Source organism: Dendrobium catenatum, unplaced genomic scaffold (assembly GCF_001605985.2).
Source record: "Dendrobium catenatum unplaced genomic scaffold, ASM160598v2 fragScaff_scaffold_1427, whole genome shotgun sequence".
Classification (NCBI taxonomy): domain Eukaryota; kingdom Viridiplantae; phylum Streptophyta; class Magnoliopsida; order Asparagales; family Orchidaceae; genus Dendrobium; species Dendrobium catenatum.
In genome coordinates, this window is record NW_021319889.1 from 885,204 (window position 1) to 900,113 (window position 14,910).

At 36.2% G+C, this 14,910-nt stretch overlaps 3 protein-coding genes across 3 annotated transcripts; 2 read left to right on the forward strand and 1 right to left on the reverse strand.

Annotated features, from left to right (window-relative positions):
- Positions 1–207: 207 nt before the first annotated feature.
- Positions 208–1,179, forward strand: LOC110099677 (protein PGR-like; the record flags this gene model as incomplete). Its single annotated transcript, XM_028699999.1, has 2 exons — positions 208–486; positions 774–1,179. Coding segments are annotated over 2 exons (411 nt in total), but the record flags the coding sequence as incomplete, so codon positions are not given.
- LOC110099676 (protein FAR1-RELATED SEQUENCE 5-like) lies at positions 1,180–1,988 on the reverse strand. Its single transcript, XM_020826896.2, has 2 exons — positions 1,842–1,988; positions 1,180–1,554 (listed from the first exon to the last, which is right to left on the reverse strand). Exons 1-2 carry the CDS (start codon positions 1,986–1,988, stop codon positions 1,180–1,182), a joined length of 522 nt encoding a protein of 173 aa, XP_020682555.2.
- Positions 1,989–7,672: 5,684 nt separating this feature from the next.
- Positions 7,673–9,151, forward strand: LOC110099675 (protein PGR; the record flags this gene model as incomplete). The annotated part of the gene is made up of 3 exons (XM_028700000.1): positions 7,673–7,951; positions 8,239–8,344; positions 8,826–9,151. Coding segments are annotated over 3 exons (519 nt in total), but the record flags the coding sequence as incomplete, so codon positions are not given.
- Between the last annotated feature and the right edge of the window lie 5,759 nt (positions 9,152–14,910).

A 14,910-nucleotide genomic window follows, 5' to 3' on the forward strand; every position in this document is an offset into this window, starting at 1 on the left:
AGCTAGCCATTATATATTTTCTCCAGTCCTTATCGTTGTACCTTCCATGTTAATTAGTGAGGGAGAACATATTTCTGCAAATTATCTTGATGTTAATTCCACCTGAATCTACTGATCTCTTTTCAGATGTAATCTGTCAAATTGTTTGCATTCCAGTAATTCATTTTGTATTTTGTGTATTTGGTAGAACGGTAATAAGAAGAATGAACACTAATCATCTATATTTTACATGATCAGAAAGTTCGAAAGGGCACCAATGGCGCAGTTTCTGTAGAAGGCCTTCTAGCAGCTGCCGCAGCTGGCTTAGTTATAGGATCGACTTTTGTAATGGTCGGTTGGCTCTCAGTTTCATGTGGTACTCATGTTGTGCGGAGAGAGCTTCTTGCAGTTCCTATTGCTGCAATTGCTGGGCTTTGCGGAAGCCTAATTGATTCTATATTGGGTGCAACGCTCCAATTTAGTGGATTTTGCACTTTGCGGAAGAAAGTAATTATACCATTTTCAATCTATCCTTTTTAACAGTATTATTCTATTTTTGTGAATTTGAGATTTTCCATCAATCAACGAACTAGTTCATCAATTAAGCAAAGGAAAGAAATTAAGAAAGTTTTTGAAGACAGCATTTTAAAGTGATGACCCATCTTCTAGGCTGAATCGGTTGTGTTAGGTTGCTTGAAAGAAAGTGATTGCTATGCTTGCAAAGAAAAGCGGTAATAAAAGCTCTTTTATATTCTCATTTGTGATAGCTGAAACTTGTTTCTTGTTCTTTGAAGGTGGTTGGAAGAAAAACACCTACTGTAATCAGAATTTCAGGAATGGAAGTTCTTGACAACAATGCGGTGAATGCTGTGTCTGTTTTAATAACAACACTTCTTACAGGTCTCGCATGTATTTACATTTTTTGATTACGCTGGGTAGGTCTTCATTCTTCTCTCCTATTTTTCTCGAACACACCCAAAAGCGACAAGCAAGCTCAGCGATGCTTTATTTATCTGTCCCTCTTCTTTCCCTACTGTGTTTGAAGGCATATCTAACAAAAGAATACTATTTTTTTTTTGCATCCCAAAATTTTCATGATGTAAATCCAAACCAATGCACGATTTTTGCCCTACAAAATTAGGACCTAATGTACCGACAAGATCCTGTAATGCAGGCTGAGCAGAATAACATATTGTGATACTACACAGTTGAACTGTTTTCCATTATTCTGATATTCCTACATGATCTTAAAAGGTGTCGATCGGCTGGGCTAGCTAATTCATGGTTGTGGGATTCAATAAATCTTTTGACATGCCAGTAACCATCTTCATCTGTGACAAACCTCACCATGGCTGGACAACCAGTTCTGACAACTGGTCTAGTGAATCTCTTTCTCTTTCCTGAATTATGATCATCACTTTTCTTGAAACCAGCTTTTGAACAAACAAAGTCCTTCGATTTTATCTTTCTAGAATTTGGCCAAAAACTGTGATGATCCTTTCGGACACTAAAACCATTATCATGAGCATAAGTGCAAAAACATTCATATGCTTCTGTCTCATCTTTATAAACAGCCTGAAAGAGCAAGTAAAGAGAAAGTAAAGCACAACTAAAGCGCAACTAAAGCGCAACAAGTTCAGTTTTTTTATTTATCATCTTTATCCTAAAATCAATAATCAAAACTAACCAACAACAACATTAGATTTTTTTTACTTTTTCGACAAAAGAAATTTATTCTGCTTAAAAATCGCAAAATCAAAGATCCTAAGACTAATGAGCTGAAACCTACGTCTTCTTTCTACGGCGATAATATTAAAACTGACTGTTTACAACTTTCTAACTCGTTTTTCCAAGAAACTTACCGATATGTTCAAACCAGAGGAATTTTCGGCTAAGTTAGGTTCCGATCCCAATTCATACACCAGCCCTTCCGATTCATACATCCTTTCCGATTCATGCACTCCCTCTTCCATGCCCTCTTCCACCTCCCTCTTCGCTGAGAAGTCCATTTCTTCTCTGCGTTATCGGGTCGGGTCGCTAACTCTGACAAAACATAAAGCAAACATATTAAATTAAAAAAATGCCTTACAGATGTCGCATTTCTATTGGCGACCGAACGCAGAGATGGCTTCGGTCACCTCACCTAATAATTTGCCCATTTTTTGCCCCAAGGGATTGTTCGGCCATAGGATTTACATGATTTGGCTGAAGAAGCCCATGTAGGGGAGAAAGTTACCATTACAGCAAGGGAGCTACCTTCCTTGTTTCCGATTAAAATGTGTAACTTTCGATCCCATAGGAAGGGATGCCGTCTGATGGGTGAAGTTGGACCGCAACGAGGATGCCGCCAAAGGGGAGAAAGTTGTCTTCACAGCGTGCGGAGAACCCTTCATTTCTTTAGGTCAAAATGCTATAACTTTCAACACAACAGGGAGGCAACGTCGTGGGGCGAAGTCAGACAACAACGAAGGCGCTGAAGAATCTTGCAACATAGAGAAAGTCACCTTTACTTCGCAAAAGAGCGAGCTCCCTTCGTTGCTTCCGATCGAATGTTGTAGCTTCCGATCCAACTGGAAGGGGAAGTCATAGAAGGAGAGGAGTCGGACGACCACAAAGGATCGAAGAGCACTTGGGGGTAGAGCAGAAAGGAGCAAGCAGAGAGGTCAAGAGAGAGAGAGAGAGCGAGAGCCGGGCTTCATCCCCTCAGTCCCCCTTTTAACGATGGCGAAGACGTGCGAGGGGTATTGATCACATCTAGCTTGTGTAATCCCAACAGATAAGCTTCCCCCACCTCTTGTAGTCCCCTAACCATGGTCTTATGTGATACCATGACTTTGGATAACCTTGCATCTCCCCTTTATAACCACCATTCTCCCATCCACCATTAATTCCATCGTGAGTGCTCCTTAGTTATCCTTGGCATCCCGCAAGGTTTGCAAGCACTTTATCTCCAAGATGACATCAGTACTTCTTAACTCTAGTGGGAGAAAGTCCTCCGTTACTTGAATCCCCTGGATGGTCAACACCACTCCTCTATAAGTCCCTGGCCTTTTTCCACCTTCCCTATACCCATCATCACCCCATAACAACTGGTGTCCACCAATTTCACTCCCAATTAGTCGACGACTTGAGTGGAAATGAAATTTTGGGTAGCCCCATTATCAATTAGCACTACCACCTCTCTTCCCTCTATATCCCCCTTCACCTTCATGTTATGATTCATAGTGAATCCTACCACTAAGTTCAAGGAAACCTCGGTCAGATACAAATGCTACTTCTCCTCCATCTCTTCCTCTAACTCCCCCTCACTTCCCTCATCAGTTTCCTCGTTATCACAAACAGTGAGAATCTTAAGAGTTCGATCCTTACCCTGATGTCCTGGCATATACTTCTCCTCGTACCTGAAACACACCCCCTTTGCCCTCTTCTCCTGCATTTCCTTCTCTGTTAGCCTCTTGAAATTTTCCCCACTCCCTCCTCCTACTGGCTTCTCCCTAGTGGTCTCATTAATGTTGCTTGATGCAGGCCCCTTAGGTGCTAGAAGGGTGGTCGTCATCTTATAAGAGCTTGCTGAGCTGCTGCACTTGGCTCCCTTCTCTAGATTCTTTTTATTTTTCAAATGTTGTGCCAACTTCATGGCCTCCCCCAAGTCACTAGGCATCAGAATTTTTGCTTCCGCTTGGACCTCTTCCTTCAACCCCTTCATAAAGTTCCCCTCCAATATAATATATAATAATCGCTCCACTCTACTAGCCAGGTGCTCGAACCGCTCTGGGTAGTCTGTTACTAATCCATCATGCACCAGAATAAAGAACTGCTCATAGAAATCTCCTCCCCGGCCTATTTGGAAATGTTCTATTATGCATCCTTGAATTCTCTCCAACTCTTGATAGGTCTCCTCTGGTTTCTCCATTTGTACCATGACAGCGCCTTCCCTTCCAAGCACAAGCCTAGCGCTATTATCTTCTCCTCTTCCGTCAGCCCATTGACGGCGAAGTATCTCTCCCCCTTATAAATCCACCCGTACACATCATCCCCTTCAAATATGGGCATCTTCAGCTTACTCACATTCTAATCTCCACTATTCCCCCTTATTCTTCCATAGCCTCCTCTCTCCCAAGTGCTCGGCCCACCCCATATCTCTGAGTCTTCCCTTGCCTTTCCATAGCCCAAACCTCCTTTGAATTCCCCCCTTCTTCCTTCAAAATCAGTACCTTAGCGACCATAATGTCCCTATCGACTTTCGCAATCAGCACCCTTTTTCTCTGCCCCTCCATACCCATCCCTTTTCCCATACCTACCTCCTCTATCCTTCCTCTGGAAAGGCTCTAAATAGGGTTTTCTTCTTTCTCCCTCCACGATTTCCTCATCTTCCACCCTACGAATTTTAGAATTCATGCTTTTCCCTTTCACCCCTTTTGCCACGGAAGCCGCCATTTGGTTGTGGATTTCCAACATTTTCTTCATCATGTCTCAGAGATTGGCTACTTGTTCTTCCATGGAGGAAATCCTTTCCCCAATTGTCGTCTTGATTTGATTCATCTCCCCTTCAAGCCTTTCTTCAAGCGTATTTACTTTCTTGGCCGCCATCTCGATTCAGATTTTTGTAGATCCAAAAAATTTTGGATTTGGATTACAAAAACAACAACTTTCTCCTTTTCGGCCAAAAATCAGCCGACAGAATTTGCCCAAATTAGCCCCAGAATGGTCCTAAGACTTACTCTAATACCAATTTTATAGGAAACAGTTGTGGATTTCAAGTATTTCCTATCAATCTTTAGAAAACATGGAGAATTCTCCGCAAAAATCCAAACAAAACTAGGAAAACATTATAAATTTATATTATTTGATGAAATAGAAACGGAAAATAGCAAGATATAATTGATCTTCTATTCGAGAGGAGGATCATTCTGTCCAAATCCATATGCCGTTAGAGCCCAAAAGAAATCAAAGAGATCTCAAATTTCAGCCAAATTCTAATGCTGGTTAAAATAAAAAAAAAATGCATACGTACAAATCAAAAGGAAAAATCCCTAAACAATCCCTACATTCAATTTCTCTCCTAAAATTCATTCAAAAACTTTCCTAAATGAGCTCCCGTGAACTTGCGGTACGTGCGGCCAACGCATGAGGCAGAGATGTTCCGCCTTGTTCGTGCCTGGGCCGGTTCCACCTGGACCACCTGGACCAATCGAATGGACCGGTCTAACAATATCTTTTGATAGTATGTGATGTATTAAATGAAGAAAGGATCTATTAATTGTGTTTATGTTACATGGAGAGACAGAACATAGGCCAGTAGATAAAGAAATTTGATGGTGGATAGGCCAGTAGACAATGATGTAGTACAAGACGGAGTTTACAGCCCTTTCCATATATGTTGCCCAGCTAGTTAGTAGTGTTAAAGAGAAGTGTTACTACTCTTTGCGGGTCTTGAGAGTTAGTTTGAGGCATCCCTTAGTTTCATTTTGTATTAGAGATTTATTTGAATTTGTGGTTAGAGTGTGGTTGATGGAGAATGATTTGATGTCCACTCAACAGAGATGGGATGCCAACAGAAAATAAATTTTTGGTGGAGAACAATCTAGAAGATGTGTAGCGGAAAAAAGTTCATTTTTAGTTGAGTCCTTTATATATTTCTCTAGGGTTGTTGTTGAGTTTCAGATATTGTTGCAGCGGAAATACCTTACATTTATCTTCATCTTGAGGTTCATTTTTTTTTCTATCCTATAATAGATATTATATTCGATGTATTGGTTAACTGTTTTCTGTGTAGGTTTTTTTTATCAATTGATTATAACTATGCTATACCTTATGACAGACCTAGCATAAGGTACTCAAATAAATCCCATACCTTATTCTTAGTGATCTGATCTTTGTCTTGGGATTGTACCGGATCTGCCATATATACCTTATGATGGATTTGCCATATATATGTTTCAAGTCATTTTGGCTTACATTCCAGCCAAAATCGGGATTTAAAAATCTGATGTAATCCACGTATTTTATTTCTTGATGTTTTCGGCCACTTTACATATCATGTTATACACGATAAGAGAACACACTGTGTGCCGTTCAATTGAGGATTTTTTTTTCCTCCTGGATGTAAACTCTTCTTCTTCCAATTCCTCAGGATTTTTGGATTCTTCTCTCTCTTCTTTTCATTTTAGTTGTATCCTCGATTTATTATTTGGTTGCAAAGTGTGATTGAATTTAATGAAATTTAAGGCATTTGGATTCTCATTTTATGCAGAAAATCTTGATCTATTATTTTTCTATATGTGATCTCAAAGCTTTGTGATTAAATTATTTAGGTGGTCCATTGAAAAATTTTAAAGATCAATTTTTTTCTTGCTCGTTGTTAGTGTTAATATAATAAATATTATTAGATAGTGGTGAAACTTGCAATGCTTTATGACATAGAATGTTGGCCTTTAAAAGAGATGTATAAAATTATTTTAAATGTTGCTAAGATGAGGATGCTTAAGTGGATGAGTAGTTTTATACTTAAGAGACCAAATGCAAAATGAGTATATGCGCAAAAAGGTTGGAGTAGTTCTAGTAGCATATAAGATTATAGAGAGAATCATCTTTAGATGGCTTGATTACATAAAATGTCAGTCTTCCAATAAGCCTCGTAGGAGAGTATAGATATATTAAATCTGGTCTATATTAAAAAATGTCGAAATAGATCTAAAAGGACTTTGTGAGAAAGTATTAAAAATGGTCTTAATTTTATTAGATTCAAATGAGAATTTGCCTCTTAATAGGACACAATGGAGAAAAGATTCATATAACCAACCCTATGTAGTGGGATAAAGGCTTGTTGTTGTTGTTGATGCTGCTGCTATTGTTCATTATTGTTAATAAAATAATTATCTATAATAGTTGGTTTTGTTATAAATATTTCATGCATTTTTTTTTCTCCTGTTGGGTGTAATAGTAATGCATATTCGTTAGAATATGCATAAAAAGTTGCAAAACATATCTATATTTAAAATGCATCTCATTTCATTGCATTACGACTCATTAAAAAGACTTAGCCTTCGATACATCTTATATCACATGAAAATATGAAGCATACGAACTAGGCTTTGGCTTATTTGTTCATATACCAACACCCACCCATGAGATCATAGGTTCAATCCCTACTATAGCACATTTGTTCATTTTTTAGAAAAAATATCATGGGATTATGTTTTTTTGGCCCTTGTATCAAGGGTTTGTCCCTTTTTGATTCTTTTTTAAATTTTATAGTTGATGTGCTCCTTTATAAAGTATATGGGACATATTTCATCTCTTAAAAAAAAAAAGTAAAAATTCAAAGCATGGGTTTGACATATAAATAATCATCAAAAGCTCATGTCAGAGTAGCTTTTAGTAAGGGAAAATGTCTATCATCCCGTAAGAATTAGCTGGATGGATCCTTACTCTCATTGCTGTTGAGTGTTTTTTGCTTTATCTCTAGTTTGCACTTCTTTTTAACAGCTAGCCATTATATATTTTCTCCAGTCCTTATCATTGTACCTTTCATGTTAATTAGTGAGGGAGAACATATTTCTGCAAATTATCTTGATGTTAATTCCACCTGAATCTACTGATCTCTTTTCAGATGTAATCTGTCAAATTGTTTGCATTCCAGTAATTCATTTTGTATTTTGTGTATTTGGTAGAACGGTAATAAGAAGAATGAACACTAATCATCTATATTTTACATGATCAGAAAGTTCGAAAGGGCACCAATGGCGCAGTTTCTGTAGAAGGCCTTCTAGCAGCTGCCGCAGCTGGCTTAGTTATAGGATCGACTTTTGTATTGGTCGGTTGGCTCTCAGTTTCATGTGGTACTCATGTTGTGCGGAGAGAGCTGCTTGCAGTTCCTATTGCTGCAATTGCTGGGCTTTGCGGAAGCCTAATTGATTCTATATTGGGTGCAACGCTCCAATTTAGTGGATTTTGCACTTTGCGGAAGAAAGTAATTATACCATTTTCAATCTATCCTTTTTAACAGTATTATTCTATTTTTGTGAATTTGAGATTTTCCATCAATCAACGAACTAGTTCATCAATTAAGCAAAGGAAAGAAATTAAGAAAGTTTTTGAAGACAGCATTTTAAAGTGATGACCCATCTTCTAGGCTGAATCGGTTGTGTTAGGTTGCTTGAAAGAAAGTGATTGCTATGCTTGCAAAGAAAAGCGGTAATAAAAGCTCTTTTATATTCTCATTTGTGATAGCTGAAACTTGTTTCTTGTTCTTTGAAGGTGGTTGGAAGAAAAACACCTACTGTAATCAGAATTTCAGGAATGGAAGTTCTTGACAACAATGCGGTGAATGCTGTGTCTGTTTTAATAACAACACTTCTTACAGGTCTCGCATGTATTTACATTTTTTGATTACGCTGGGTAGGTCTTCATTCTTCTCTCCTATTTTTCTCGAACACACCCAAAAGCGACAAGCAAGCTCAGCGATGCTTTATTTATCTGTCCCTCTTCTTTCCCTACTGTGTTTGAAGGCATATCTAACAAAAGAATACTATTTTTTTTTTGCATCCCAAAATTTTCATGATGTAAATCCAAACCAATGCACGATTTTTGCCCTACAAAATTAGGACCTAATGTACCGACAAGATCCTGTAATGCAGGCTGAGCAGAATAACATATTGTGATACTACACAGTTGAACTGTTTTCCATTATTCTGATGCAATATGCAAATATATATGTTGGTGTTATTCCATTTTTGGATATTGTTCTCTGAGTTATCTTACATGTAATACAATCTTTTAAAGTGTGATCTACTTTACACATCAAATGAAATTTCATTCTGAATCCTTCTTCCTACTGCATGCAGGTAAGGAGACATCTCAGTCAAAAAGAATACAGAATGCATTAGTCCATAATGAAAGAGACTCAAAAGTGACCAAAATCAAGATGCATGTACGAAAATATATTAGGTATATATTCCTTATTAGGGATGTTAAATAAATTAGCTGTTTATATCTGGTTGTGTTTGGCTCTATAATTAGTTTATTTTTGACTAATTTTTATATATTTATTTATTGGGCGAGCTAAAAACAAGTAAGCTTGTTTAATTGTGTTTTGTTCTGTAGTAGCTCTATTATGTGTATTTATAGATAAAATATTTATTTATATTTATGTCGTGACATATATTCTAAATTTTATTTATTACTCCGAGTCCTAAGGATATATTATGTTTGTAAATAATTCGTGTTCAACTTGATAAATTAATGTGCCAAATATAATAGAACTTCTGAGTTATTCATTTAACAAGCCAAGCCAATTTAACTATTGGTTAGCAAATTCCATTTGATTTGCCAGCTTTCAAATGAAATTTCATTCATGATTGATTAGCCAGCTTTCATAACTTTCAAAAGCTAACATACATAGTTTTGCGGAATTTAGTTAGCATCTTATCTAATTAATTGCTTAGAGAGAGAGAGAGAGAGAGAGAGAGAGAGAGAGAGAGAGAGAGAGAGAGAGTTGGATACCAATCAAAGAGACAATTGTTCTCATCTTTCCTCTTTTGGATGTGTTTATAGTAATGATTAGCAATTTTCATATCGATGTCTCCTGATTATATTTTGTATGATAGATGTTGTGAATGACGATGGATACATTTGGGTGATTTTAATTTGTAGGGTAGACGTTGTGAATGTCGATGGATACATTTGGGTGAATATGATTTATTAAATACAATACTATCATCAAATTTCTTTTTTGTCTAGCTAAGTTTTGAATTAAGATTCTATAGACCCCAATGCATCAAACAAAACCGGCAAATCAAATGACGCGTGCGTCGATGCGACACAATGAAAGGTCAAACGACCTCCGATTGTCAAATGGATTATGTCGTTGCAATCAGGGCGTCGAGTTCGCCTAAGTGGGAACCTCTCGCAATCAAATTGGTTTAAAAGGATGACTGACACCCGAAATTGATGTGCCACATTGTCCAAATGACATCTGATGACAAAATGGATTTTGCTATTGTGACCGGAGCATCGTCAACACCCAAAAATCAATGTCAACTTATTCAATTGGGGTTGTTTGAGGCGATGACACTAACCCCGAGACAATGACGAGCAAATCCAGAAAATTAGCGAGCGATGTCACCAAAATATCGTCCAATCGTAAAATAAATTTTGTCGTTGCGTTCGGGACGTCGTCAATACCCAATGACAGTCAATTTAATCAATCAATGCCATGCATGAGGATCGACACACATCTTGAGGCAAAACACACAATTCGATGAAATTGTCATGTGATGTTGCTCAAACGACGTTTGGCCATAAAACAAATTTCGCTGTTGCATTCAAAACGTCATCGATACTAAAAATTGATTGCAAATTTGTTCAATTCAAATCGTGCAGTGAGATCGACGATGGTCTCGAGGAAATGACGAGCAAATTGAGGAAATTAACACGCGACACTATCTTAACGGCATTTGATTATAAAACGAACTTTACCTTTGTGTTAAGAATGTCTTTGTTATATTTTATTGCTACTAATCGTATTAATAAGTGTTGGGAATATCAATTGTTTGCAAAAATAATGAAAATGACAAAAATGATTGGAGATTAACCTTTAAAAAAAGAAGAAAGAAGGAGGTTTTGAAAAAAATGATGATAAAAAAATGAGAGAAGGGATTTTACAAGAAATGTGTATTTTGTGCATTTTTATTTGCTGTCGTTACACACCATCGTGAAGGTATAATCCCTCAACTCAAAATCATCCAAAGTCATCTTTTTGACACTTACAGTCTGACGAGCAACCTCGCATGCATGATTTTCTTAGCATGGTGGGAGGAAGTTTCTCGCGACGCTTGCGGCGAGGTCGGTGAGTCTCGTGCGCTCTTTTCATAGCACAATAGGATAAAGTATAAGTACTTGTAAGCGCCTCAGTGCTGTTGTGGAAACAATTGCATTTTCAAACTGGTTCCCTCGAAGACCCATACACGCCTTTCTTGGAGTGGTGGGGTTGAAGAGCACGGACGTGGTGTCACCAGACACTGATCGTGCACGTCTTTCTTAATGTGACGGGCATATTAAGACTCCTAAAATTTTTCCTAAATGGGGGAGACGCTGGGAGGCTACTGAAATTTGGTCTAAAAATACACAATACTTGAATAAATTAACTAGAGACTTGATTTGGGCAACATGTAATTTGCACATTGAATGACGACGAATTGGACTCAAATAATTTGAACTTGAACTTGAACACAATGTAGAAGAATTGAATTTGCACAACGAAGAATCAAACTTTAACTTAATGAATGAATAATCACCTTAAAAATATAGGTGTTAATCAATGAATTTGATTGTGCAAATAAAGATCAATGAATGAATGAAAAAACTTATACTAAAGTCTTAGTAATCATGATTTGTTATTTTGTCCACAAGTAACAATCGATATGAATGTGACAAATAAAGAAGAGGTAAAATAGAGAAGTTTACAAATATATGCTGATATACCAAACTCCTACAAGCACAACTCATTGGCAAGCAATGACAAATGACGTGCAAAAGATATAACATGTCTACAAATAAAATGATGTGGTTGAAATGAAAATAGTCCCTCTTTGCTATCGATGCTACTTAACTGCATGTGAAAATACATATTTCCCAACAAGCATACATAAGCATCACATGACGAATGATATAGCACATTCGTGAGAAAGGTATGAAGGGGAATTAGCAAATAAAGAAGCTGATTTGCAACATTACCTTGTAAATAAGAAAGTTGAAGTTGATGATAGTCTGCACAATATTTTTACAACAAGATGTAGTAGTCTCTACTACATACATTGGAGAACACTAACAAATGTTATGAATGATTGAAGATACTACAATTTGCTTGCAAGTGACTATGGAAGAATCATAGTACACTCTCCACAGTCAAGCACAAGAAGAATTATGGATAAGTATGAATGTCCACTAACGATGATTAGAGATTTATCGTACATGTAATAAACGTAGTGGCACTCTTATGACAGATGTTGATTAACATATGGACAAAGAATATTGATACCCATGAACTTTGAAGGTTGATGCATAAGGTATTTATTTGTCAATCAATGTATATGATGAAGCCAAAAGACCCTCACAAACGCAATAACATATTTGCAAGTGATGATCACTGGTAGACAGTGAATATTGTAGTGTTCGATAATCAACACTGGTCAACATACAAGCGCTTGTAATAGTCCCCACGAACATTGAAATACATGCGAGCTAATGCAGCAACTCGCTGATCGACGTATATGAGGAGACTGATAATAAATGCAACTACACCGAGTGTCCAATATCAACATATAATGAACTATCGACTAAGATGTGTTGGAAAAGTTCAAAGCAAATGTAATATCCCATGCAATTAACGACGCTTAGCTCAATGAATATACCTATCCACCTGCGAACAATGAAGCTTATTGCAAGCACATAAGGTAATGCATATCATGAATGCGAGCATTCCCAACAGAATGTAGGAGTCTCCATTCATGCATCAGTCAACCCATAGGTGATAATAAATAACAAGCAATGGATATTAAGTCATCCCTATAATCAACAATCACTCAGTATCAGTTAAATACACTGGTCCTCTATAGGCAGAGGTAGATGAGGTACAACAAATCCAAGTGTCTACGCATCGTTGTAGAAGGCTCGTTGTGCAGTCAACATATCACCTATAGAAAAATACAGAAGTGAATTGCAACAAATACGTACTTCTATGAGCTACTGTGGAAGATCCATCATGCAAAAAATATTCCCATACATGCACTATAATATATATACACACAAGTACAAGAAAATGCAAGTACAATCTTAAACTTGCATTGGCCCTAGTGAATGTGTTGTGTTCACACACGTGATATCTGAGGATGTTACACGGGTCAAGATATTAACTTAAGTTCAAGTCCAATCATTCTATTTGATGGGGTAGGGTTCGACACGACTCAAAAAATTAAATAGATTTAGGGCTGCGGCATCGGCCAAAATATTTGTTTTAATAGTTCATACTAAGCCTTCAAGGCTCATACTAAAACTTCACTAATAAAGGCATAAAGCTTGCATTGAACTCGTTCCGCTATCGACAAGTATATAAAGTCTACAAGGTTCAACTAATAAATAGAAATGCCCAAAAAATACCTTGATGATGGCCATGCTGAACATAGATCTCAATCGGAGGGGTTAATTCCAAATATTCGAAATACTAGCCAAATATCCATGAAATCTAAAACTCCAAAAATTCAAATCCAAATATTTAAAATCAAAATTGATCATCAAACATTTAAAGCAAAATCCATCCACCCTTTGTACAATTTGCTGAGATTAACAGATTCAAATCACTTCAACCCATAAAGACTATAAGGATAAATAAAATTTTGTCCCTCTTTTTAATTATGATATTTATAGACTAACACAAAACAAACTATAAAGCAAAATAGATGAAAAATAAATACAAACACTAGAAGACCCTAAAACAAACAAGTACGACACCAACCACAAGAAAAACCTCAAATAAATATAACCATAAACAACCTCCCCATGAGAATAATTTGACATATAACTAAAAATAAAAAATAAAACACAAAAATACAAACTAGAAGACTATTAACCAAAAGACTTGAAAATATTTATTATTAAATATATATATATATATATATATATATCTTTTTAAGAATTAGATATAGAAAGGGAAGAACTAGATGTAGTGTGGGCTTATTTTATGCCTCTTTTAAATTTTGACGATCATTACACATCTTTTGATTTTGAATTTTATTTGGCACATCTTTTGATTTTAAATTTTATATCACGTATCTTTTCAGGTTGGGCTCATTTTGTGCCTCTTTTCAGTGTTGACACACTTTGTGCATCTTTTGATATTTTGTTCTTTCCTTAACCTAAATTAGTAAATCTTAGCTTGTGTGAGTATTTTTCAAATAAAAGAAAAAACTTTCTCGTATAAGAAAAAAATAAAGCACAAAATAGAATTATAAAGATAATAATAAAAATAACACATTGAACAAGAAAATAAAAGGAAAGAAAATTACTTTTTTGTAATAATTATAATAATGAGACAAATGTCTTACCAAAACATCAAATAGATTTTTCTTATCTAGATCTTATTATAATTTGATTTAAAATCAGAGAAAAGAAAAAGATTTACCAAGGAAATAATTTTGTGATGGAAAGATTGTAAAGTTTTAATTCTTTAAAAGAATATTTTAAATTAGTCAGTATTAACTCATTAAATGATAATTCTAGAGGAAAAGAAATAAACACCCAGTAATAACCAAACGCATAATTTTTTAAGAATAACTTAAAATAAAAAGAAATGACAATGCACTCAAAAACCAAAACAAGTATAAAGTAAGACAAGAACTAACATCAACTAAACATACAATCACAAACACTAAAAAAATAAAAACATACAACAAACTACAACAAAACTAATAGTTTAGAGGATCTTGATTTGGAGGAGGTTGTGGAGGACTGATTTGTGTGAAGTAGCTATTGATGGTAGCTACTTGAGTGTTAAGAGAATCAAATTGTCCTCCAACCCAACCCATATCTTCATTATATCTATAATCCTGCTGGTCCAAATGTGTCTGAACTTAATCAAAATGTTGATATATATGAGATTCGAGGCGATGAAATCTCTGTATTATGTCTTGATAAAACTGTTGATCATATCCAGGAGGAGGAGTTGGTGCAGGTGTGGGTCCTTTTTCATCAAAATTTTCTCCTTCATCCCCCTGATCCCGGTGAGAAAGAATTTGAAATGAGGCATCAGTGAATTAACTAGGTATGTTATCTAGGAGATTAGGATAAATGAGGTTGTATTTCTTTTCAAGAACATAGGCAACTAGGTGTCCTAGAGCTATATTCTTCTTTCTTTTGGTAACAGGGAATCTAATG